Here is a 23,078-nt window from a genome sequence, read left to right as displayed (position 1 = left end):
AAAAGTCATAGTATAGTATAGCGCGTCGCCAAAATCGGGTCAAAACGCAGTATAGTATGTCGTCAAAAATCGGTCAAAAATGTCATAGTATCATATGTTGTCCAAAATCACCAAAAAAAAGTCATGTATAGTATTTCATCCAAATTCACCAAAAATGTCATAGTATAGTATGTCTTCAAAAATTGGTCAAAAATGTCATAGTATAGTATGTCTTCAAAAATTGGTCAAAAATGTCATAGTATAGTATGTCGTCCAAAATCGGTCACACATTTCTGTGTATCAGCCGTTTTCCTCTCCACCAATTTAAATGGGTGTTTTGTAATATGATTGCAACTATACATTGTTCATGAGCTTATAAATATTAATGGGATACCGAGCAGCCTCATTCTTACCACGATGCAAGCGTCTCAGCAGTACCTTGAATTTTCCCTGAGTTTGAGTGTATTGATAATGTCACTCTTTCCTGTTTCACTCTGATATTGGAACGTAGACCTGGAAAGAATGTAACATTGTCGATCATTATATGACAACAGTGCTCTATTTCAGGTTTAAATAAAATCTCTTGTTTTTCTTTCTCTCTGTGTTTCTCACATGTAGCCATTTCATCCCATGGTTAACTTGGTGTGCAGCACTGACCTGAGGATGTTCCTGTGTGCCCTCTACGCCCCCGTGTGCACCGTTTATGGCCGGGTGTCCATGCCGTGCCGCTCTCTTTGCCAGCGAGCCAGAGACGAGTGCCACAAACTCATGGAGATATTTGGAGTCACCTGGCCAGATGACATGGAGTGCAACAGGTTTGGGTTTTATTTAAATTTTCATAACACCTATGAATTCAACAGATCACAGATGACCTCATTACAATTAGGTGGTTTAAAGGTGCTTTTAAATTTGGCACAGATACATATGAACCTCATTAAGAATCAAATGTTAAAAAATGCTTTGAAAGGGAATGTTGTTTCTTATATTTATTGTATTATATGTAATATATACAAAAAAAAGTTGATTCTAAAAAATCACTTTTTTGATGGGGTCTCAGATTACCTCCATAATCTAACAGAGGTTTCACTTTCCCAGGTTCCCAGATTGTGACCAGCCTTATCCTCGTGCTGAGGACTTGCTGACGGGCTCTGACCCCACTGACCAGTCGTCCATGACGGTGCAGAGAGACTATGGTTTCTGGTGCCCCAGAGAGCTCAAGGTCGACCCTGACCTCGGGTACTCGTTCATGGGCAAGAAAGACTGTTCTGCTCCGTGTCCCTCAATGTTCTTCAACCAGCAGGAGCTCACTTTTACCCGATACTTCATAGGAGTCGTCTCCATTGTCTGCCTGTCCGCCACGCTCTTCACCTTCCTGACTTTTCTCATTGACGTCACCAGGTCTGAATGACTGCATGTCGTCTGAAGTCTGATATCAAATAACTGAGCGTGATTTGGTTTAAAAAAAGTTACATGGAAAGATTATGCAAAAATATATAGATGTGTTTTTGTTTTTCGCATTAGGTTTCGATACCCTGAGCGACCGATAATCTTCTACGCCGTGTGCTACGTCATGGTGTCGCTGATATTTTTTCTGGGCTTCCTGTTGGAGGACAGGGTGGCGTGTAACGGTGTCAGCCCTTCTCAGTTCAGAGCCGCAACTGTAACACAAGGTTCACACAACAAGGTGGGAGCTTCACTTTCACGCTGATTTTATGTAAAAGTTGTCTGTCAGCTGTCAAGTCTTTTGAGAAAAGCAGTGTTTTTAACCTGGATTTAACATGTGACTTTTTTTGGCAATCTTCCTAAATATCTGAATAAAAAATAAAATGTAATTAAAATTCCAAATAATAGAAATGTTAGTGGCATATTGTGCCTATGTGAAAAATCTGAGCATATAATGACACTGCTGCTTTTTTTTAGTATTTCTTTGTTATTCATTTCTTTTAATTGGATTTTTAATTATATTTATTTATTTCAGTTTTGTTTCAGTCAGACATTCAGAAAGATTGTTTTAAAATCAATTACATTTAAAAACAAAACAAACTCCCAGGTTAAAAACACTGCTTTTCTCACATGCTTATGATTGAACTCTTTTGAATCATTTTTAAAATTGTAATCTTCAATTTTCTTTTATTACTCTGTATTCTGTTTTATTTACTGTATGTTATAATTGGGCATCATTCAAATGTTTCCAAAAAAATGTTCTAAAACATTAGTTATGTGAAGCACATTGCAGAAGTGCTTTACAAATAAAGCTGCCTTGCCTTACACTGCCACAGGATCGGTGTATTCCTGCTCTGCCATGAATGCACTTAAAAAGTAAAAATGATGAATTGGATGTAGAATCTGTAGATTCTGATCAAGATAATAACAGTTATTGATCACACACCTTTCTCTCTCTCTCTCTCAGGTTTGCACCCTGTTCTTCATGGTCCTGTATTTCTTCACCATGGCCGGCAGTCTGTGGTGGGTCATACTGACTATCACTTGGTTTCTGGCCGCCGTGCCTAAATGGGGTAGTGAAGCCATAGAGAAGAAAGCCCTCCTCTTCCACGCCGTGGCCTGGGGGCTCCCAGGGGCCCTGACTGTCACCCTGTTGGCCCTGAACAAAATCGAAGGAGATGGGATCAGTGGAGTGTGTTTCATAGGCTTGTATGACATCGACGCCCTGAGGTGGTTTGTTCTGGCACCGCTCTGCCTCAACGTGGCGGTGAGTACATTCGGAAGATGAATGAGTGGGCGTGTGTGTGGAAGGAGAGACGAGTGGGATGATGTGGTGAACAGATTTATGATGGGATGGATGAGATAGAACGAGTGTCATTGGGGTGTAACGATTGAAAGATAGCGTCATAAATGGATGTGTGCAGCTCCAAGCTAATCGTTTGTTTCTCTCTCTCCAGGTGGGCGTCTCCCTCCTGTTGGTGGGCATTGTGGCTCTGAATCGTGTCCGCATGGAGATTCCCCTGGAGAAGGAAAACCAGACCAAACTAGTCAAGTTTATGATCCGGATGGGCGTCTTCTCTGTGCTCTACCTCGCGCCCCTGTTGACTGTGATCGGGTGCTACCTGTACGAACACACCTACCGGAACATTTGGGAGACAACGTGGATGCAGGAGAACTGCAAGCGCTACCACATCCCCTGTCCATACAAGGTAGAGAGAGAAAGAAATAGAGACATTTTATTTCAAAATGTATTGATTCGATGATAAATAAATTAGAGTAGTGAAACTTAGAATAGTGAAAGCATGGTACAAATATAAATGTGGATGGTGTCATTTTTCTACCGACCTTACAATCAGTTTTATTATATTCATTTATATTGATGCATATTTCCCCTTAAAAAGTGCAAGACAGAGTGTATTTTTCTTAATATTTCTTACAAAGTAAAAAAAACAAACAAGTGCTTTAATCTGTGAGGAGGAGGTAAAATCTGGATTTAAAATATGATTCTGCTTTAGTTCTGGCAGAGTCTCTTTGCTGTAGGAAAACTTAATAGTTAGAAAGTCACAAAAAAAGACAAAACGACAGGATTAAAGTTGTAATAAACTTGAACAAAGATTATGTGTGTGTGTGTGTGTGTAGTATGGCTGAGTGAGTAGGTATCTGTGGAAGTGGGGGGGGTCAAAGTTCAGCATACATCATTAGCTCAGCTAATACAGCTCTGAAGACTGGCTCCACACAAGACTGTCATCTCTGTTTTGCTCTGTCTCTTTGTCTCTTTGTCTTTCACTCTCTCACACACACACACACACACACACTTCTTTCAGTCTGTCTGTCTGTCTGTCTCTCTCTCACTCGCTCGCCCACTCGGGGCTTGCTTGGACATGCTCTGCTGCGTGTGCTCTCTGTAACGTCTTTGTAGCTGTTTTGAAGAGTGGTGGAAGTGACGTGCGTGTTATATACTGCCTGATAACCAAATCAAATGTGAACCACACAGACACACACACACGCACACACACACACACACACAATATGATGAAAGTGTTTCATTAGTCCCACACGCTGAATGTAAGACTGTGGAAACTTCAGACTTCAGAAGCATCTGTTGTTTATGTGGTAATTAAAATACAGTGCTGATATAGTGATGTGATGAAAGATAAGTCCTTCTTGTTACTGTACTGAGGAGCGGTGGGAGCAGGTGTGTGTGTGTGTCTGTGTGTGTGTGTGTGTGTGAGAGCGAGGACACGAGGAGACGACCCCCTTCACGTCTTATTGTAGTGCTGGAATTTCAATATTGCTGTTATTTGATCTTTGCCCCGGGGGTGCAAATGTTAACATGAGTGAGAGGCTACAATTGTGTATTTTTGTACTACTGAAGATTCTGTGGGCATTGTTCTGTGTGTGTGTGTGTGTACATGTCTGTAGTAGGCTGTGTAGACCAATTGTCAAGCAAGCCTATCTCTGTGAGGACATTTTGACAAACTTTAACAGGGTTTCTGTACATTTGCATGTCCCACTTTGCAAAGTCACTGCAGAAAATCCTATAGGACATTTGAGGATTAAGACCTGGTTTAAGGATTAGGTTAAGGGTTAGGGTTAGGCATTTAGTTGTGATGTTAATGTTAGGGTAAGTGGCTGGGGACTGCATTATGTGTATGACTGTCCACACAAAGAATGCAAAACCAGCGCCTTTGTGTGTGTATCTGGTATTCCTAATGTTGTGGGGACTTAGATCTGTTTACACAGCCACATTAAGGGGACTTGTCTTACTTAATTATAATGTAAATTACTACATTTTAAGGAGAAGACATGTTTTAATGTCAGGGTCAGGGTTAGGCCAGTAGTAATTATGTTTAAGGTCAGAGTAAGTCTCCAGGAAATTAATGCAAGTCAATGCAATGTCCTCTGAAGCCATAGAAACCAGTGTGTGTGTGTGTGTGTGTGTGTGTGTGTGTGTGTGTGTATACATGTCTTTAGTAGGCCGTGTGGACCAATTATCAAGCAACCCTATCTTTGTGCGGACATTTTGGCTGGTCCACACAACTTTAACAGGCTTTTTGAGGATTAAGACCTGGTTTTAGGGTTATTTTAAGGGTTAGGGTTAGGCATTATGTCTGTGAGTGTCCACACTAAGGAAGCAAAACCAGCATGTGTGTGTGTGTGTATGTGTGTGTGAGTGATAATTTACAGAAGGCTTACAGCTTCTAGTTTTATATTGGCACGTAGATCTGTGAAATTTAATCTCGTTCTGGGAAAGGCAGACGAAAGCTAATGAAAGCGTCTGTCAGGGAAAGACTTAAGTTAAAATCTGTGTTAAATAGCTCTGTATTCTGACAGCTTTCACTGACGGAGAGGAAACTCTCCCAGTCTCCTGCAGCACTTTGTCCATTCAGGAGCCAGAAGTCCACAAAGAGACTTTCTGGTGACGTTTGGCTGCGTGCCAGTCATCACCCTCCACAATATTCACAGCACTTATGAGGACACATAGGAAGGAAGTAGGGAAACGGCAACTGCAGCAGCAGCAATGGACAGGTTGTTAACCTAAAAGAAGACATTGCTACACAATTACATGTTCTATTTAAACTAAAATACTGCATTTATCTACTCACTGTCACATCAGTCTGAACTGCAAATGAAGGAAAACCAGTATAATGAACCTAGTGAAAAACACTGTTTTTCATTGACACATTTCAGTTTATGAAACATCATGACATAATTCTTAAACTAACGGTTTAGTTTTTTACCTGTGCAGGCAATACATTACTGAATTATTTATGTAGAAAATATTTGTATGTGTTTGTGATCATGTTTTACTCCCATACATAACTTAAACCTTTTATTCATTTAGTTGTAGTTAAATTTTCAATTAGTACTCAGCTATTAGATTATATGTTGTTGTTTTTTTTGTTTTTTAAATCAATATGTCTTTAATTGAAGTTTTGTGATGTCAATTTGTCTATTTTTAATTAAAAAGGAAATTTAAAACAAGCTACATTAAGTGTTCAACAAATCCAATGTTGCATATGAAACCTCTAAAATGCTGCCCTCTGCTGTCGGGTCCTGTGTTCTGCATATTGTTTCATTCTATTATGTTAAGTGTAGTTTAAAATTCTCATTTCTGTGTGTTTACATGTTATTTTCGTACTTGAAACAGTATATCTGTCACTAGTCTTTGTCGTCTCGTCGATTTAATATTTAATCTTAACTCTGTTGTGGGCAGGTGGAGCAGACCAGTCGCCCCGTCATGGTGTTGTTCCTGATAAAGTACCTGATGATGCTGGTGGTGGGCATCCCCTCTGTGTTCTGGGTGGGCAGTAAGAAGACGTGTTTCGAGTGGGCCAGCTTTCTGCACGGACGCCAGCGCAAAGAGTAAGATGAGCGTGGAACGGAAGCTTGTGTGGTGTTAGTTTTAGTCTTGGTGCTTAATTTAAAGTGTGAGGAAAAGTGAGTCAATTTCATTTGATGTCACTGCTTTAAACAAATAAATCAGAAGTAAACATACGTACTTACCTGCTGTCTATCACCATGGCAACACACAAGTATCCTCTGCACTACCCCTCCTCTCTCTCTCTCCACCTCTGCTGTGTCCTTCACCTCTCTATTGTTCCTCTCTGTTTGCTCACCTTTCATTACCCTCCTCTCCACACTCTTCTCCCTCTTGTCTCCCCACACGTCTCTTAGCTGTGATTTTCTCTCTCCTGCTTCACTGCTCTTCTCTTCCTTCAACCTCATTATCTCCTCTTGGTCCCGTGTTTCCTCGCCTCACTTGTTCCGTCTTTTCCCTGCAGCAGCGGCGTGAACGAGTCTCGCCAGGTGCTCCAGGAGCAGCCGGACTTCACCCAGTCTCTGCTGCGTGAACCCAACACCCCCGTTATAAGGAAGTCCAGAGGAACGTCCACTCAGGTAGGACGGTAGAACCAGGAGTCAAATACAGTGAAAGAAGAGGATCAGTATTTGTTTATCACCATTACTAATGACATGCTCTATCAAAACATTGTCTGTGTCAGCTTTGAAATGACTACTAATCTCTTCTATCCCTCTGTCTTGACTCTAGGGCACCTCCACTCACGCCTCCTCCACTCACCTGGCAGTCCTGGAGGATCTGGACGAACCCGTTAGAAGTCACCACGGTCACGCCGCCTCCACCAGAAGTAAAGCCAGCAGCGTTCACAGCAAGACCAGCTACCACGGCAGCCTGCGCCGCACTCGTGACGACAGGTAAAAACAGGAAAACATGATTTCTTTTTCAGTCTGTCATCTGGTGTGAATCGGGATAACTTTTGACCCCTCTTGTTACTCAGAAGCGACACCCTGGCGTACAGAGGCACCGAGCAGCGCAGTTTCCACAGCAGCATGCCACGTCTCGACCACCCGCTCTCCACGCACAGCAGTCTGCACCAGATAGACAGCAACTCGAGGCACGGCAGCCAGCGAGACATGTCGGAGGCTCCACCTCCCGTCATCACGCACGGAACCACGGCGAGTAACAGTCGAGTGGACGAGAACGACAGCACCAGTGCGTGAGAGAAGCCACAAAACTTTAAAAATGAATAATTGTCCGTATGCTGCCGTGATGCTTTTGCCCTCGGAGCAAATGCACTGAAGTGTGTCAGAGTTTTCCCTTCGTGAGAAGTGCCTGCTTGTCATTTGCAAACAGACAAACATGTTGTTTACACAGCAGTTGACACAAAGCGGCGGAGCCGAACTTGACCTGGCGTTTGTTGCGGGTGGACTCGCATCCTGGATTTGGAGGATTGGACACCAGTTTTCAGAGCCTAACCCAACACCATCTTACAAACAAATGTATTTTTCTTTGCATCATCTTGCAGAACTTCCTGTTAAATATGTGAACATTGCAGTGCATTGCTTTTATAACTTAAATCTTAAACGTTCTTTCTTCTCATCTGAGACTTGTTTCGGTCGGTTCCACTTGTTCCAAAATGTCTGTTTCTCTTAGACTGCGGCTCTTGATGAATAATCTTAATCTTTGTGTGGGTTAACACAAACGAGGGCTGCAATGAATTGATTGTTATCAGTTTCGGTTTATGTGTCAAGAATCTTACTTAATGACAAAAAGTGTTGATTGGAACATTATTCACAGTGAAGAAACTGAAAAAACACTCAGACAAAGATTAACTGATAATTAAATTAATTTAGTAGTCAGTTACTAATGAATTAATTGTTGCAGCCCTATCAGAGACTCACGATTATTAGCCTCATGCAACATTGTGGACCTCTCTTGAGCGGTTTTGCCAGATATTTTTATACTGTGAAAATCAACTGCTGTTTCGCAGTCAGTGTGTATGTGTATGTGCAGGTGTGTGTGTGTGTGTGTGTGCGCATGTAAGAAACAAGAAGCAAGTGGTTTTGTATGATCTAAACTTTTATTGTGACTTTTTCCGTGACGTAACAGGGTTGTTTTATATAGAACATGGACGTTTTTATGCGTAACAACAAACTGGACAAAGTACGCTGTGCACTCACTGTCAGTGTCTGAACGTTTGCCTCAAATTGCTTCACAATCTTTTCAAGGTACAACAACAAACAGTCTCACAGCTGTATAAACCATAGTGTCATTTTTTTGAAAAAGCTTTTATTCTGAAATCTGTTGTCATTTATGTTATTATTTTACATTTATTGTGGACATTTTACAGGAAGTGTGTAGTGTTACTGTCTCTCTACTGTGGTTGTGTTTTGTTCTACAATCCCTCAAGTTCCAGTTTACCTACCTCACGTCTACCCTTCTCTGGACCCACTCACGCACGTTTCTCCATAGTTGTGAGGACTCTTTTTGACCCTTTCAGGCTTTTCTTAGCTCGACACCACACTCAGGCTACAATGGCGTCATTTTAGTGACATTTCTGACTTCTGTATTCTATCCTGTTTTAACCCTAACATCACACCAACACGTGTAACCATTTCTCAATCCTTTACTTAACTTTAATATAAACTCTTAAAACAGAGCGTCAACCCTCAGAGAACTCTTTTTAAAGTGATCAGGAGCAGCCAAAATATTCCTTGCTCGCTACAGTAACAGCTTTAAACCAAAGTTTGTTCTCAACAGAAAGAGGTGCACACACACACACACACACACCAGATTCATAAATCTGAACTACTGCCATTTATGGATATTATTATTTATCATGGGTTCTGTCTATTTCTTCATCAACATTCATACACATTTCTGTCTTTCTAGAATTGTGAAGACATAAATTAAAAGACATGTACGCCCGGGGATTAATTCAGTATTTCTGATTCTGGTCATTTGTCCCTTACTCTAAACTTAACCACCACTCAACCACTAGCCCTTACCCTAACCCTCGAACTGTAAACATGAGTTAGTGAAGACCAACTGCCTCCTGTGAATCTGTCGTACAAAGATGTGCTGTCCTCCTCCTGCTCCTCCTGCACCTGTGACCACACTCGTCTTTTTTCTGGACCTTAACAAAGTGTCTGTGCTGTCATTGACTTCTTCAGACGTTAACTCTTGAGCTTTTTCGTCTTTACAATGAGAGAGTGATACTAAATCCTATTTTTTTTGTTTACTTACATGTCTTACATGTCATTCAACCAGACATGACTTGACTTGTTAATTCTGATGATGTTGTCATGATGTGCAGTACCTTTTCTGAATTCTGAAACTGGAGTTGTACTTTGGCTTTTAATTTATTTGCATTTTGGGACTGTAATGACCCGTGTCTCATGCAGTCTAATAAACATTTTATAGACTTTCATTGCTGTTGTGATTTTTGCATTCATTTTGATGGGTGAATTGCTAAGACAAAATAAATATTGCCCGCCGTAAATAACATCGTATTTAAACCTTTACATTTTCCTTTCCTTTAAAGCTAGGGACTGTAAGTGTGGAAGAGCGCTCTCGTCAGAGCCACGTCTTCATTCAGTCATTGTGGTGGAACTATCACTGTTTTTCTCAGACACAGGCTAATTATTCCATGTGGTCTGAATAAAATGATTGGTTTAGTTTATTACGGCATTGTGAAGGTACAGATGAAAACCTTGCAAATATCATAACATAACCAGAAAGTTATAAACATACTTAAAGCAATGAAAAACAAATGTAGAATGTGAAATGTCTACTACGTTTTTTTTCTAACTTTCTATATATAAGCAGATGTGGCACTAATGTGAATGTGCAATGACAAAGATATGAATAAGATTATATTCTACTCTATTCTATAAAATTTTAGTTCAGCAACCACATTATATAAAACACACTACAGTTACACAGTGATGTGCCACTATCCTCATACCAGAGGGGCCGTGACTCGGATCAGGACCAGATTCCCGATCGTTCCCGTTTCCGCCGGACAATGGCGGCAACGTCTTGTTTGAGCGCGCAGACGCTCTGCTCCAGCTGCTCTGAAAAGTCCCTCAGCAGACGACTCTGCTCGTCTGTGAACAGTCTGAGTCCCAGCAGGTCAGAGTCCTCCTGGAGCACACACAAGGAAATACACGCATGTGTCACTACATTTATAGTACAGAGAATTTCACCTTTCAATTGATGACTTCATAATAATATAATCAACTTAAAAAGGGTGACCAACCGTCTTGTAACAATATCAGGTGAATTTGAGATTCCCCCCCAAAAAATGGGCATTTAAAAAGCAACACATGCATAAACATCCATTCTGCATACACATCTGCATTCACTTGTATACGTATATAAATGTTTTTTCTGTCTTTTAAACCCTGGGGAGCCAAATCTGAAAATGACACGTGGAAACAAGGTGTAACTGCTGGTTTGAAAACATAAATACTAAACTGTATATGAAGGTTTCATCCAACACTCTTTTGCACCATGTTTAATGTTGCCTGTTTTTTTTCAGTCCAGTCAGGAGAAAGGAAAGTCACAATAAAAATGTTTGATAATGAGTGAAATCGTCAGCGGTTACCATTATAACTTCACTGTAATCTCAGTGAGATTATCAGGAGTTTTGTATTAACCAGCTCCGTCTATAGCAAACACACACACACACACACACACTGGTGTACATACACTGGGCCTGTGTCTGCGCAGGCGCTGCAGCTGAGCTCTGACTGAGGTCATACTGTGGTAGAAAACCTTGAGAGCGCGAGCAAATTCTGCGTCGCAGCTGGGACGCAGCGAGCGACCACGCCCTACATCACCACCTGAAACAACAAAGGGATGGAGGTCGTGAGTGAGGAGAGACTCGTTATTATAAAGTGTAGTTTCTAAGCTTTCCAACAATGTCCAACACATGGAAATCTGACAATATTTGAAGAAGATGTGGGCATTTGAATGTAGGCACTCCTCAAACTGGTTTTGTGAGAAAACCAGGCTGAAAGTTTCTGAAAGATTGTCATCCACCTGGGGAGGCACATTAAATCAACACATCACAAATATCCAGAGAGCAGCAGTTCTCCGGGTGGAAATACCAGTGAGGAAAATAAAAGACCACAGAATGGCAACAGTCATCAAACAACCACTCGTTACAACCAAAGTATACAGAAGACTTTGAAGCTGACTGGCTACAGCAGCAGAAGATCAGACCGGCGCTGTGTGTCCAAAACATTCACACACAATACACCATGCATACCGTTCCTGGCTGTATTGAGTTGTTCTCTCAGACTGTGATTTTCCTTCCTCAGTGACGCATTAACACTCTTTAATTCTTCCACGTCCTGTTGAAGAGCTCGTACTGCACAGCTGAGCTCTGGAGAATTTACACCCTAAAGTGACACAAACACACGTTAGACATCCATATTTTATGTCTACTGTGTCTACTGTTTCACACCTTATCATAATATATGTATGGTATTATTTATTATAAAAACAGGCCAGAGAGAGACTCACTGCGGCACTTGTCGGGTCTGCGTCATCGATGATAAACACGCCCTCTGTGGTCATCCTCACTCTCTCCAGAGATGATGCCAAGTCTGTACAACCATCTGACACACGCACACGCACACGCACACACAGACACACAGAGATCAGCTTCATAGAAATGACTTAAACATGGCAATAACGTGAAATGAAATGAAAGAAAGTGGGATGCAGGATGAACACAATTATACGCTTGTTCACTTCTCTGTCCACACCTTGAAGACCCCACAGCTCCAGCACCACAGCACTGCTCTGCAGGTAGTCGAGCAGACGCTGGGACGTGTTGATTGACGCAAAGTGAACTCTGTGATCCAGGAGAGGGTTGACGTTGTGCCACACAGCTGGAGTGTAGAGGGGCTGGCTACAGTCAAACAAACTGAAACTACGACAAGAGAGAGAGATGAGGAGGAATGTGGGACAACAAACTATTTCATCAGTATTATATCTAATACTGTATAATGTTCCCCACTTTAGAGATAGTAAAATTACAATTTAAATGTTAGATACTCATTAACCCTGTGATTATTCTGACATCGTATGCTCGATCACTTGTGGACCAAAAGAAATTCTGCACTCTCCACATTATAGCAGCACTTCAAACTCCTGTCATATGAATTTCTATCTCCTCCCATACACACACACACGTGACTGCCTTACCCAATCTGAACCCCTCTGTTTCGGGCCTCTCTGATCCAGCGCAGACCACAACACTGTTCCAGAACAAGCTGAAAGTCCAGCCGCCGTCCCAGTAACTCAGATGGGTCGATCAGGATGTCGTCCTCACCGAGTGGGCTGGAATTTTTATTTATTAAAAGGATAGATTCAAGTTTATTGAGGTGGTCGTACATCATACAACCACACTTCAAAAAAGCTAAACTATCCCTTTAATGTGTGTATAGTGTGTGCGTGTGTGTCATACAGTCCAGTGGAGTTGCAGGGAACCAGCTGTGCTTGAAGAATGGCCTCCTCTGTGCCCTCTGACCCCAGCACCTGCACAGTCACAGTCATCACACATTACAGTGTAGTGATCAATTCATCTGGATCAATACATTGATTCAATAAGCAAAAATACGATTGTATTTCAAAGAAGTTGAAGACCCAACTTAAATCATTACTTTACATTACTTTTTGAAAGTTCAGGCGAAGTTTAGGGCTAAGGATCAAACATCGTACATAACCCACACAGACTGAGGACATTTTAGCTGGTCCTCACATCTTTTAAGGGCTTTTTGGGAGTAAGGACCTGGTTTTAGGGTAAGGGTTAGAATGGGGTTTAGGTTACGGTTAGGATAAAGGTTAGGGTTCTGCACTATGGATGAAGCACAAAAACCTGTGTGTGTGTGGTTTTACCTCCAGTTGCTCCTCCAGTGGGATGCGGAAGGCCAAAGACTGTAGCCACAGGTGAGCAGTACCAAGGAGCAGAGGCTCCACTGGATCCCAGAATGGGTCTTTATCTCTGGGTAATGCAGCTGACGTCAGTCCCTCTACTGTCTGACAACAGCCACACAACAAGAAAAACTAATTTTCCATTTCCATTTCCATGTAAAAAAACTTATTATAAAGTCAACTATGGCTCTAATGATCTTCTGCATTGCTACCAATGTAGGACCAAAAGGTGAAAGTGATAGAAACCAGTGAATTATGGTTTAAATCCTCCTTATGGACAGAAAAATATTTCACACACACAAAGCAATAATTATGTTTGCACGATTTACACATTTCTTTCTTTTATTTATTTATTTCTTAACTTACAGGGGTTTCTCTCTGCTCAGCCTGATGTTGCTGGTAAACATCTTCCATCAGGAATTTACGGTTCACAAACTTGGCCTTGGACCATATCCACACCTGGGGAGGGGGTCAAACACTGAGCTCCAATAACAAACCTAAACTGAATTTGGATTCACAAGAAAGGCTTATGTGTAAACGAGGGATAGAAAAAAGAGGCCGACCTGTTTTTTCCCAACTGAGGTGACTCTGACCACAATTTCTTTCTCCAGATCGTGGCCTTTTGAATCGGACAGTGCCAAATTCTTGATCTCCAACTTAAAATCCACCCCCTACAAATATGGCCGGCAAAAAAAGAGAACATTATTTATTTAATAAATAAGTAAATGTGTATTATTTTAATTTTAAATTTTTTTTAAAACAAGCATATGAAACTGAAAAATCAGGAACAGTTCATCTGTGATTTCAAGTGAACATTAGCGCCAAATTTGACAGGATCATCACAAGATGGATTATTATTATTATTATTACACTGGCTTAGGACAGTAAGTATCTATATGAATTTATGTCACATGTGAAGATTACCAAGAGTGTGTGTGTGTTCTGTTACCTTGTTCAGCTCCTGACTCATCTGATTGGCTTCAGCCACCATTGGCATCAGTTTAATGTAGTCGTAGAAAACAGCCAGGAGACTGGGGTCTGTCTGACTGCAGCCGGTCACACTGGACTCACCTGAACACGTGAAGACACGAATCATTGCCTAAAAGCCGCGGTGCATAACTTTTAATTTTACATTCACAGGTCACACAATGCTGACTCTTGCACAGGAAATTATGAGTTTTATGTCAAGACAGACAGGCGCATAGTGGAAGCACGACAGCCATGTAGTGCTGGTGAAGTCTGACTGAAAACACCAAAGAAACATTTCAGAAGGTGATTCTTCTGCTAAAAAACTGGACATTCAGATGTTTGAAGGGACAACCAGCAACTGGGTAGTGGAGAGTGGGGTGGTGCTAGATTTGGGAGTTTGGTAATTACTCAGAATTCCTTCGGTGGGCGACAGAGGCTCCGATAGTAAATCTAGAAGAATCTGTCCCAGTATCCCTCATCACATGTGAAGAGTGGGGGTGGGTAACCTCACGATACGATACGATACGATACGATACGATACGACGATACGATGGTGCGACGGTTGCGATGCGATGCGATGATGCGATGCGACGCGATGACGATATGCGATACGATACGATACGATGACGATACGATGTGATGCACGATATGATATGATGATGATACCATACGATACCATACGATACCATACGATACGATACGATGTGATACGATACGATATGATGTGATAGGATACGTTACAATACGATACGATGTGACATGATACGATATGATAATGAATATTTTGCAAGACAATCATATAGCGATACATCACGATATCTGTCTAATTGAAGAAAAAAAAACGTCAGAATTTCTGTATTTATTCACAACACAGAGAACAAAGTGCATAAAGTCTATGTATTGAGCATGGATGAGGCAACTCTTAACGTAGTTTCTCCACCATTATCCCGCTGTAAACTCACTCTTTGGTAACTTCAGCCCCAGTTTCCCTCATTCATTTGAGCAGCGCCACCGTGAGGAAACATGAAGTATCAGCACCCGGTGAGTGAAACTGGCAGGAACTATTTACTTTACTTAATTTGTTAATAAAAATAAAAAAATATTTTATTGTTAATAAAAATATTGATATTTGCCCTGGGATGACGATATATCACATGAGGGGACATTGGGAGGAGGGATGGGAATTCTAACGGCAACAAAAGAGAAGGAGTTAGTCAAAAGATGGCATTGCTAACAGCAGCTTTAACTTTAATTCCTTCAAAAAAACAAAAAACTAATCCTTTACTTCAGATTATTGATCTTCCCCCTCACCCAGGTGGATGCCTTCGGCAGCCGCCACCTCAGACTGAAAATAGTCATAGTCATAGCGACTCCACTCGTCCCCGCCCCTCTCTGAGGGAAAACCAATGAACAGGTAGGTGCAGTTAGATCCTAGAATGAGACGATCCTGAAGAGAGAGAGAGAAACATTACAAAGTGTGTAAACATCACTCTGACATGTCAGTCAAGTTGAGACTCACCAGGTGCTGCAGCTCAGCTGTCTGGGAAACAGCTTGTCCATTGACAATAACCCTTGACCCTGGGTGTGGGGTCAGTGTGACTCGGCGCTGTTCATTTCTGAAAACGGCATGACGCTCCTGGATCCTACACACAAAAACACACATGTGAGAACTCTTTAAAGCCGTCTTTTCCTCAGGTTGATAAACACACATTTAATATGTGATGTATGATCTGAGGTCATCTCTCCATCTGTGAAAGGCTCTTTCCATTAACTGTACAAACACAAAGTCTACACACACAAATAACTCTTTGTGGATCAATTAAGTGTCCAGTTCAGTTGTTCCCTGCCATGATGAAAACTCACCCTAGGCCCTTGATAGCGATGGATCTTGGTGAGGAGTCACACAGGCCGATGTCCCATTCACCTGAAATGCAACACAGTAATAATGACACTAAAACTGATACAAGAAAAGTGGAAAAAGAGGAAGATTCAGAGATTCAGACTCACCCTCCCGGATGAAAAGCTTGACCACACCAGACAGCTGAGCGTCCTCGTTGATGTTGAGGATGTAGGGATGCATCTGCATCATCCTCCTCTCCTGACAGTGATGGAGAGACGTCGTGAAAGACAGAGGGAGACAACAAAAGACCAAAATGTCCCCTAGTTGAGGTGCAAATATGTTTTAATTTCAAACCTTCACCAAGTGCATTTATGTTCTGTGTTTTCCAACCACCCCGCACATGTCTGTTCCTTCATTGCTGATTCTGTGAGTGTCTGTAGGGTTTGTTTGTACCTGTGTGATGTTAGCGTACTGCTGCTCCCAGTCTCGCAGCGCCTCCTGCAGGTGTTGTTCCCACAGAGTCTGAATGGCTCTGATCTGGAGTTCGTTGTTGGTCAGCAGCTGTCGGAGCTCCTCTGCACACAAACAAACAAACAAACAAACAAACACATACACACACTTTTCCAGATGTCACCTGCTGAGTGCTGTGTAATTCTGTTCATGCTGTGACATACAACATTTCCCTGGACACCAATAATCTGACTACTGACCTTATTCTGAATAAGAGTAACTAATAGAATAGAAATGTAGTGGAATAAAAGTAAAAGTTGCTAGAAATATAAATAACAAAGTAAATTGTAACATATCATTTTATTAGTTTCATTGTACGACTTGTTTATTTGTGTGGGTTTTATACTTCCTACAGTATTTCATTGTTTTATTGTTCTTAGGTCTATTAGGTCTAATGTTTTTATATTTTATTTATCTCTGATGTACAGCACTGTTGTTTTTCAAGTGTTTATAAACAAAGTTGGATTGGATTAGATTAGATTGGATAAAGTACAGATATGTGAATTTTGTACTTACAGTACAGTAATAAAGTATTTGTACTTAGTTACATTACCACACTGCTGCTGTGGGACATTATGATCTGATTACATTATGTGACTAAAACTCAGATTACCCCACATGCTTTAATCTGTGTAATGTTTGTTATTATAACGACCTTATTCAGGTTATGGTATTCTTTATTCTGAGTGAGATTAAGTTGTTGACATGCAACTGTCTTTGCAAATGTAATTTAATTAGATTAAAGATGGGGTAGGCAGTATCACTTGAATAAATACCTGAGGCTCTATGTGTTTTATTACATTTAACTCTCTTTTCATTTTTCAGGCAGTTGTTTCCGAGGCTGGATTATTAACCTTTTTACCCAGATACAATTGGAGGCGTCTTCTCACTCAGCAGTTGTTCATAATAAAATATTATCACAAATTATAATTCTTTTGTGATGTCGTTTGTTGACGTGGCAGTGACACATTCAGACTACTGTAAAGCTTTACTGGTCTCGTCGTTGGCTCTTCGTCCCTCCTGACCGAGGCGACTCAGTCGTTGCAGCAGTCTGGCGTTCTCAGCCTTCAGCTCTTTGACCAGGCGCTCGGTGGGGCTCTCGTTCACCACTGGCCGGTTCTGGATACGCTTTGCCCTGAACAAGTGGGGGGAGGTCAGGGTGAGAAGGTCAGAGGTCGGCTAAGAAGTAATAGGTGGAAGAAGAAAGTCATTGCTACCTCTCAGCATAGCGCAGCGTTGAAAGTGACTCCTCGTAGCAGATATCGGCGGGACTCAGCGTGGCAATCTTGGACAAATGATTGATTTTAATGAGTTAAAAACAAGCTAAATCTGCAGAGGGCTTAGATCTCTGATAAAAGGACGGTGTCGCATGCATATTTATTAAGAACATATTTAAAATGATTACTGTGTGATACTTGTGCAGATCGGTGAGAAACAAAGAAGTTTTCTTCGGTCTGTAGAACATGATGTGAACAGGTCAGGATGATATTGAATCTAAAATGGTCATTTTTCACACATTCTGGCTTACAAAATTTGAAAATTGCAGTAGGCCGTACTGCAATTTTGATCAATTGTTCAGTTCTAGACATTTCCCATCCTTTCCACAGACTGTACACACACACACACAGACTCCCTGTAACACTTAACACTTTCCTGTCACGCTGGTGTCACACTCTTGTTTTGGTCAAAAAGAGGCAGCGAAGAAAACGGCAACCACGGAAATTTGTTTGACGTTACCCGTGGAAGTCCGCCTGCACCCACAGATCAAACACAACCCACGCTCAGAGAATACAAGAACGTACAAAAGAGGTGAAACTAAACAGGTTTAGGAAAAGAATAAAGCTGAAAATCTGAGTATGAAACTTGACAAATGATAGATAAAAAACCAGATCCCCTTCTAGCAACAATAGAAGAAATAAAGCGTTGTATATTCCAAGACTTCGATCCTGTCAAAACTATTAGATCCAAGCTCTCATCCCTAAAAATTGACTGTTCCAGACATCCCAGCTATCAAGTTCCATTAAAGCAGGCCCATTATCCCTTTTTACAATATTATTTTATTTTTTAATTATTTAATTTATTAATTTACTTTTTTTCAGATATGCTTCCATTTTTGTATTTGGATGTTTTCTACTAATCTTTGCTACTACTTAATAGAGGCGTGAGGTATGTATATAAACAGAAATAGATGTTTTTTTTATTTACTAAAAACAAAAAAAAAGTGATTTTACCTTGGCCAGTGCCAATGTCTCATGTATTGTGTTTACATGTAACACTCTGAAAATAAGATAAATGAATAAATAAATGAGAAATCACCACTGCTACACTGTAAGGTGAGTTCAAACATGCCTGTGTGGACCCTGGTTTGAGTATTAACATAATCGTGAGCGTGTTACACGCGTGTGTGGAAATGCAAAGTGTCTCTCCACAGACACGTTAAGCCCTGAGCATCCACAGTGTCTGTTACCATGACGGTGCGACTGTTGCCCCCCAGTGCAGACTGCAGCAGCTTTGTGAGAACCGAGTCTCTGTAGGGAATATGGATGACCTTCCTCCCGACTGCCACGTCAGCCAGAGCACTGGAGGGAGGGAGATAAGATAAGAGAGAGCAGGTATAACCCTAACTGGAACCAAAAGATGCATTCAAACACCGGGTCTGACTGAACCTAATGACGTTTCCCAGCGTGGTGAGGCTCAGGTTGATGGCTGTGCCCTCTTTGAGTCGATCCGCCTCAGAGCCACACGACCGTTGACGCTCGCTGCCGGCCAGGTCCACGAGATTAATGTTGGACTGTTTTGTGATGTTCTCTTTGGAAAAGATCTGAAAGGGAGTGACAGTAATCAGTCAATCAAGTGAGGAAACATGGAGGAACCTTAATGCTCTCCTTTGTCTGGTGCCCTCAAGGTCACTTGAAACATGTGGAATAAACACTACTTAAATTGTGCTGAAGGATGTCTCATGTACCTGTTTGAGCTGTAGAATGATCAGCATGTGCGAGCGACTGCTGTTGGCGTTCATGTGAGTGGCAGCTGTGGTTCGAGTCCTGGTTCCTTGTTCCATTAACTGCTCCACCTACACAAACATTTATATGATGGAAGGGCGTGCTATATGACGACGCTTATTGATTTATGTAGCCATGTTGAGGAAAACATGGATTTTTTTTCCTATAAGGATGAATGAAAAGTCACCATAAATGATGAAACGCATCCATTTTGGGGTCATAATACATGAATACAGAAATATAGTTGTAATCTTTAACACCTAAGCCTCAAACTGTCTGTATGGACTTTTAAAAAAAAAATATTTGATATTTGGCATGTTAAAATGAAAAACAATGTAGTTGTACATGAACACCAGATTGTGCGTGTTGAATTTGAAATTTGTATACAGTATAAGACATATTTATGTACATACCATTTGTTTAAGTCTTTTTCTCAATGTCCAAAAACAGGCCAAAAAAAAAGGAAACTTAAACATTTCACAATATCAGTATCTTGATAGCTATTACAATTGTTTCACCATCACAGTTTAATAGTAGTAATAGTATATTACTACTATTAAACTATATACTATACAAATATACTATTACTATACTAATAGTAATAGTATAGTTGTGCCGAAGTCACAAAACAAATTCTTCCATTTCTGTTCATAAAAACGAGCCAAGCGAACTTTGAAACGTGACGTATTTCCAAAACTCAATAAAATTTTTTAAACATTTGTGTGTCTATATAGTTAATAATGTCATCAGATTGCTGAAAAAAAAGGATATAAGACTCTATATTGCACATTCTTAGGTTTTAACACAGTAATGCTCTGTGTTCTAAGGGTTAATGATGATTCGAAACTCAATTATGGGTGTTTTAACTGTCATTTTCTCTTAATCTACATAAATCTTACTTATGTGTTCAGCAAAAGCAAATTCAGTCAAAAATACAGAAACCTATGACAGTTTTCTTCTCGGCTACAGATCTGTTTATCCCTGTCATGGCATACCTGTTGTGCGCTGTCACATGGGACTGTACGCAGACCCTCCACATAGAAACCTCTTTGCTGCTCCTCACGGATTCGGAGCCCGCCTGAAGTACGAGACCCCTGAGACAGCAGGTCGATCACCTGGACCACGGACAGAGGGGAAAAAACATTTGACCTGATAATAAACCATGATAAAAAAGCTGCTGAATTTAAAAGACAAAGAAAAGGTTTAAAGAACTAAAGTCTTACCTGTTCATTATAGATTTCCATCATACTGAAAAACACCTGTGTGGTCATCAAGAACAGAGACGTTTGCAGAGAATTTTACATTTGCCAACATCAAATAACTCTGTGCTCAAGGATAAAAGCATAAAGCAGCGTATAGACCTGACACTGTCTGGTTTCCTGGTTTCCTCGAATGGCCTCAAAGAGTCGGTCACAGAGTTTTGGGACCAGGCCTTTGTTCGGGCCATAGCCCACCATCGAGTAACTCTTCCCAGAGCCAGTCTGTCCATAGGCCAACAGAGTAGCATTATAACCCTGCAGACATTGATACAGGGGCTTTAATATTAGGAATTATTGTACAAGAAGCACAGAATAAAATCTCATGATCATGATGATGATGTTTACCTGTAGTGCATTTTCAAGTATTCCTTCTCCCAGGTCCTGGAAAACACTGTCCTGCATATTGAAAACATTTAAAGAACTGATAAACATCATCATACATCTTTAGACCCAAATGTAAACCATTGCACATCTCTGCAAGCTTCAGGTCCGTGAGAGCTCACGTTTCTGAACCAAAAGGATATTACTAATGTCTACAGATACTCATATGAACATTATAGATGTTTCTCTCACGCTACGTTACACTCGCTATGGAAGAAGTTTTAGCTTTTTAGCCCTCCTGAGAAAACTAGAGGACTATGACAGGAGCCAGAAAGATGGTGTACAAGACAGCCTTTTGTATTTATATATAGAAATTTAGAGTTAGAGCAAAAAAGGTCTAAAGTAAAATCACAGGGACACTACAGACACAGGTAAGGGACAGGAATAGGCTATTCTATTGTTTGTTCTGGTGTCTTGTCGGGATCTGACCTGGTCAGCGTAGCGTCCGTCGGCCTCCTCGGGCACAAACAGGCCGCTGCGATCCTGAAAAAAGCCGCTGTGGGACCAGTAGGCAAAGTCGAAGCAGAACGAGCGGCGGTTCTGAGGGTCACGCGGGTCCTGGATGGTGATAGAGCTGGAAACCATGGAGACGACGCAGCGGCTGCCAGCATCCTTCTCCCTCTGGAGGTGGCAAAGAAGATTACAGCTGTGGAAGGACTTCAGTTCTCATAAGCACATTCAACTTGGAGTTCAAAGAATGTATGAGGAAGGAAGGAAGGAAGGAAGGAAGGGTCAGTGAGATGTTGAATGTAAACAACTAAAAGCTCTTGTAATGCCTCTGGTTTTCCATAGAATATACATAAAGGTATGAAAAGAGTTGAATTTGTGCTTATTCTACAAATATCTTCAAAAAAACACAGAAGATATAAATTATTATGATTAACATGGTGATAAAAAAGTGGTGACATTTCAAGACAAAACAGGACAGCAAAAGTCTGTGCTCATTATTTAGTAAATTACATCTTTACATTTGTATTATTATAAAGATGGAACATATAAATATGGAGACCATCAACTTTTGCAGGAAAATTATAAACCAATAATTATGGCCACATCTGCATTGTGTTAACGCTTTAGAGTAAAGAGTAAGAGTAAGTGTTTACATGGGTGTCAATATTCTAAAATTATGACCAGATTCAGACAATGGTCTAAAATAAACACCGCCATATAAACGGCATTTTCTGATTATCTTAAACTGAATTTTTAATTATGTAACCTTTATTTAACCAGGAAAATCACACTGAGATTAAGATCCTCTTTTTCAAGAGAGTCCTGGCCAAGACAGACAGCACCAAATAGAAAGCAAGTTACAAATGTACAGTTAAAACACAAGTAGAGGACAAATAAAAAGAATCCAGATTAAATTTACAAGCACATAATGAAAAACAACTCTCAGTTTGAATTTGAAAGTGTTTCAATTAAATTAACTTTGTTAGTTTTCAGTCGTTCTGCAACATATTCCATGCAAAGGGTGCAGAGTTTAGTCATTCGGAACAGAAAGCAAGGAATATAACCAGACTCACCTAAAACAAATTAATATGTATGTGTGTGTACATACAGTATATATATGTACACACACATACATACAAGCCTGAAAAACAGGCATGTCAGAAAGTAAAACTAATGAAAGGATAACAAGTTCCAAGTCTAAATGAAATAGTAGATATTTTAGAAAATGTGTGAACACTGACCTTGTTAAAGGGTCGGACTCTGGCCGCCACTCTGACACAGTCTTTGCTGATCATGTCTGACGCTCTCGGCCTCATTGTGCGCAGACGGATGACTGATGTGATCAGAAAAGCTCACACAGGACAGGGAACAGCAAACAACTGGGCTCCAGTTACATTCACACACAGACATGTTTAGGACTGTGGTCCACAGTGTACATACAGAGGAAATCTGCAAGGAAATAACTTGAAATAAAGGAAATCTTTTGCTCTTCCCCT

At 40.8% G+C, this 23,078-nt stretch overlaps 3 protein-coding genes across 3 annotated transcripts in view; 1 reads left to right on the top strand and 2 right to left on the bottom strand.

Moving 5' to 3' along the window:
- The window catches only part of LOC122772640 (exocyst complex component 4-like), a 36,115-nt gene extending 35,509 nt beyond the window's left edge, over positions 1 to 606 (bottom strand). The window contains exon 1 of the mRNA XM_044030828.1: positions 592 to 606. Coding sequence (XP_043886763.1) covers positions 592 to 606 — 15 coding nt within the window. The remainder of the gene's footprint in view (positions 1 to 591) is intronic.
- Positions 272 to 9,653, top strand: LOC122772589 (frizzled-3-like). The gene is made up of 9 exons (XM_044030767.1): positions 272 to 794; positions 1,075 to 1,377; positions 1,501 to 1,663; positions 2,390 to 2,689; positions 2,880 to 3,131; positions 6,140 to 6,288; positions 6,708 to 6,822; positions 6,974 to 7,137; positions 7,221 to 9,653. Exons 1-9 carry the CDS (start codon positions 610 to 612, stop codon positions 7,441 to 7,443), a joined length of 1,854 nt encoding a protein of 617 aa, XP_043886702.1. The 5' UTR covers positions 272 to 609; the 3' UTR covers positions 7,444 to 9,653.
- On the bottom strand, positions 9,431 to 22,882 carry kif28 (kinesin family member 28). The gene is made up of 27 exons (XM_044030766.1): positions 22,824 to 22,882; positions 21,562 to 21,753; positions 21,097 to 21,147; positions 20,854 to 21,006; positions 20,716 to 20,751; positions 20,488 to 20,607; positions 19,456 to 19,563; positions 19,157 to 19,311; positions 18,958 to 19,069; positions 17,708 to 17,775; positions 17,483 to 17,625; positions 16,434 to 16,555; positions 16,148 to 16,238; positions 16,004 to 16,064; positions 15,660 to 15,783; positions 15,452 to 15,587; positions 14,121 to 14,242; positions 13,735 to 13,842; positions 13,538 to 13,630; positions 13,136 to 13,276; positions 12,705 to 12,775; positions 12,443 to 12,577; positions 12,001 to 12,167; positions 11,756 to 11,850; positions 11,499 to 11,631; positions 10,937 to 11,070; positions 9,431 to 10,369 (listed from the first exon to the last, which is right to left on the bottom strand). The coding sequence occupies exons 1-27, from the start codon at positions 22,875 to 22,877 to the stop codon at positions 10,211 to 10,213; spliced, it is 3,084 nt and encodes a 1,027-aa protein (XP_043886701.1). The 5' UTR covers positions 22,878 to 22,882; the 3' UTR covers positions 9,431 to 10,210.
- Positions 22,883 to 23,078: the final 196 nt, after the last annotated feature.

The sequence above is a fragment of the Solea senegalensis genome, linkage group LG7, assembly GCF_019176455.1.
Source record: "Solea senegalensis isolate Sse05_10M linkage group LG7, IFAPA_SoseM_1, whole genome shotgun sequence".
Taxonomy (NCBI): domain Eukaryota; kingdom Metazoa; phylum Chordata; class Actinopteri; order Pleuronectiformes; family Soleidae; genus Solea; species Solea senegalensis.
This window is presented reverse-complemented; position numbering and strand designations above follow the sequence as displayed.

Bases quoted from the DNA above. Each gene is read 5' to 3' on its own strand.
- kif28 (XM_044030766.1), bottom strand. From the start codon at position 22,877: ATGATCAGCAAAGACTGTGTCAGAGTGGCGGCCAGAGTCCGACCCTTT. The intron at 19,564-20,487 runs GTATGCCATGAC...ATGTTTGTGTAG, and splicing joins CATGTGACAGCGCACAACAG to GTGGAGCAGTTAATGGAACA. The intron at 13,631-13,734 runs GTCGGCCTCTTT...CCCCCTCCCCAG, and splicing joins CCTCAGTTGGGAAAAAACAG to GTGTGGATATGGTCCAAGGC.
- LOC122772589 (XM_044030767.1), top strand. From the start codon at position 610: ATGGTTAACTTGGTGTGCAGCACTGACCTGAGGATGTTCCTGTGTGCC. The intron at 1,378-1,500 runs GTCTGAATGACT...TTTTCGCATTAG, and splicing joins TTTCTCATTGACGTCACCAG to GTTTCGATACCCTGAGCGAC. The intron at 1,664-2,389 runs GTGGGAGCTTCA...TCTCTCTCTCAG, and splicing joins CACAAGGTTCACACAACAAG to GTTTGCACCCTGTTCTTCAT.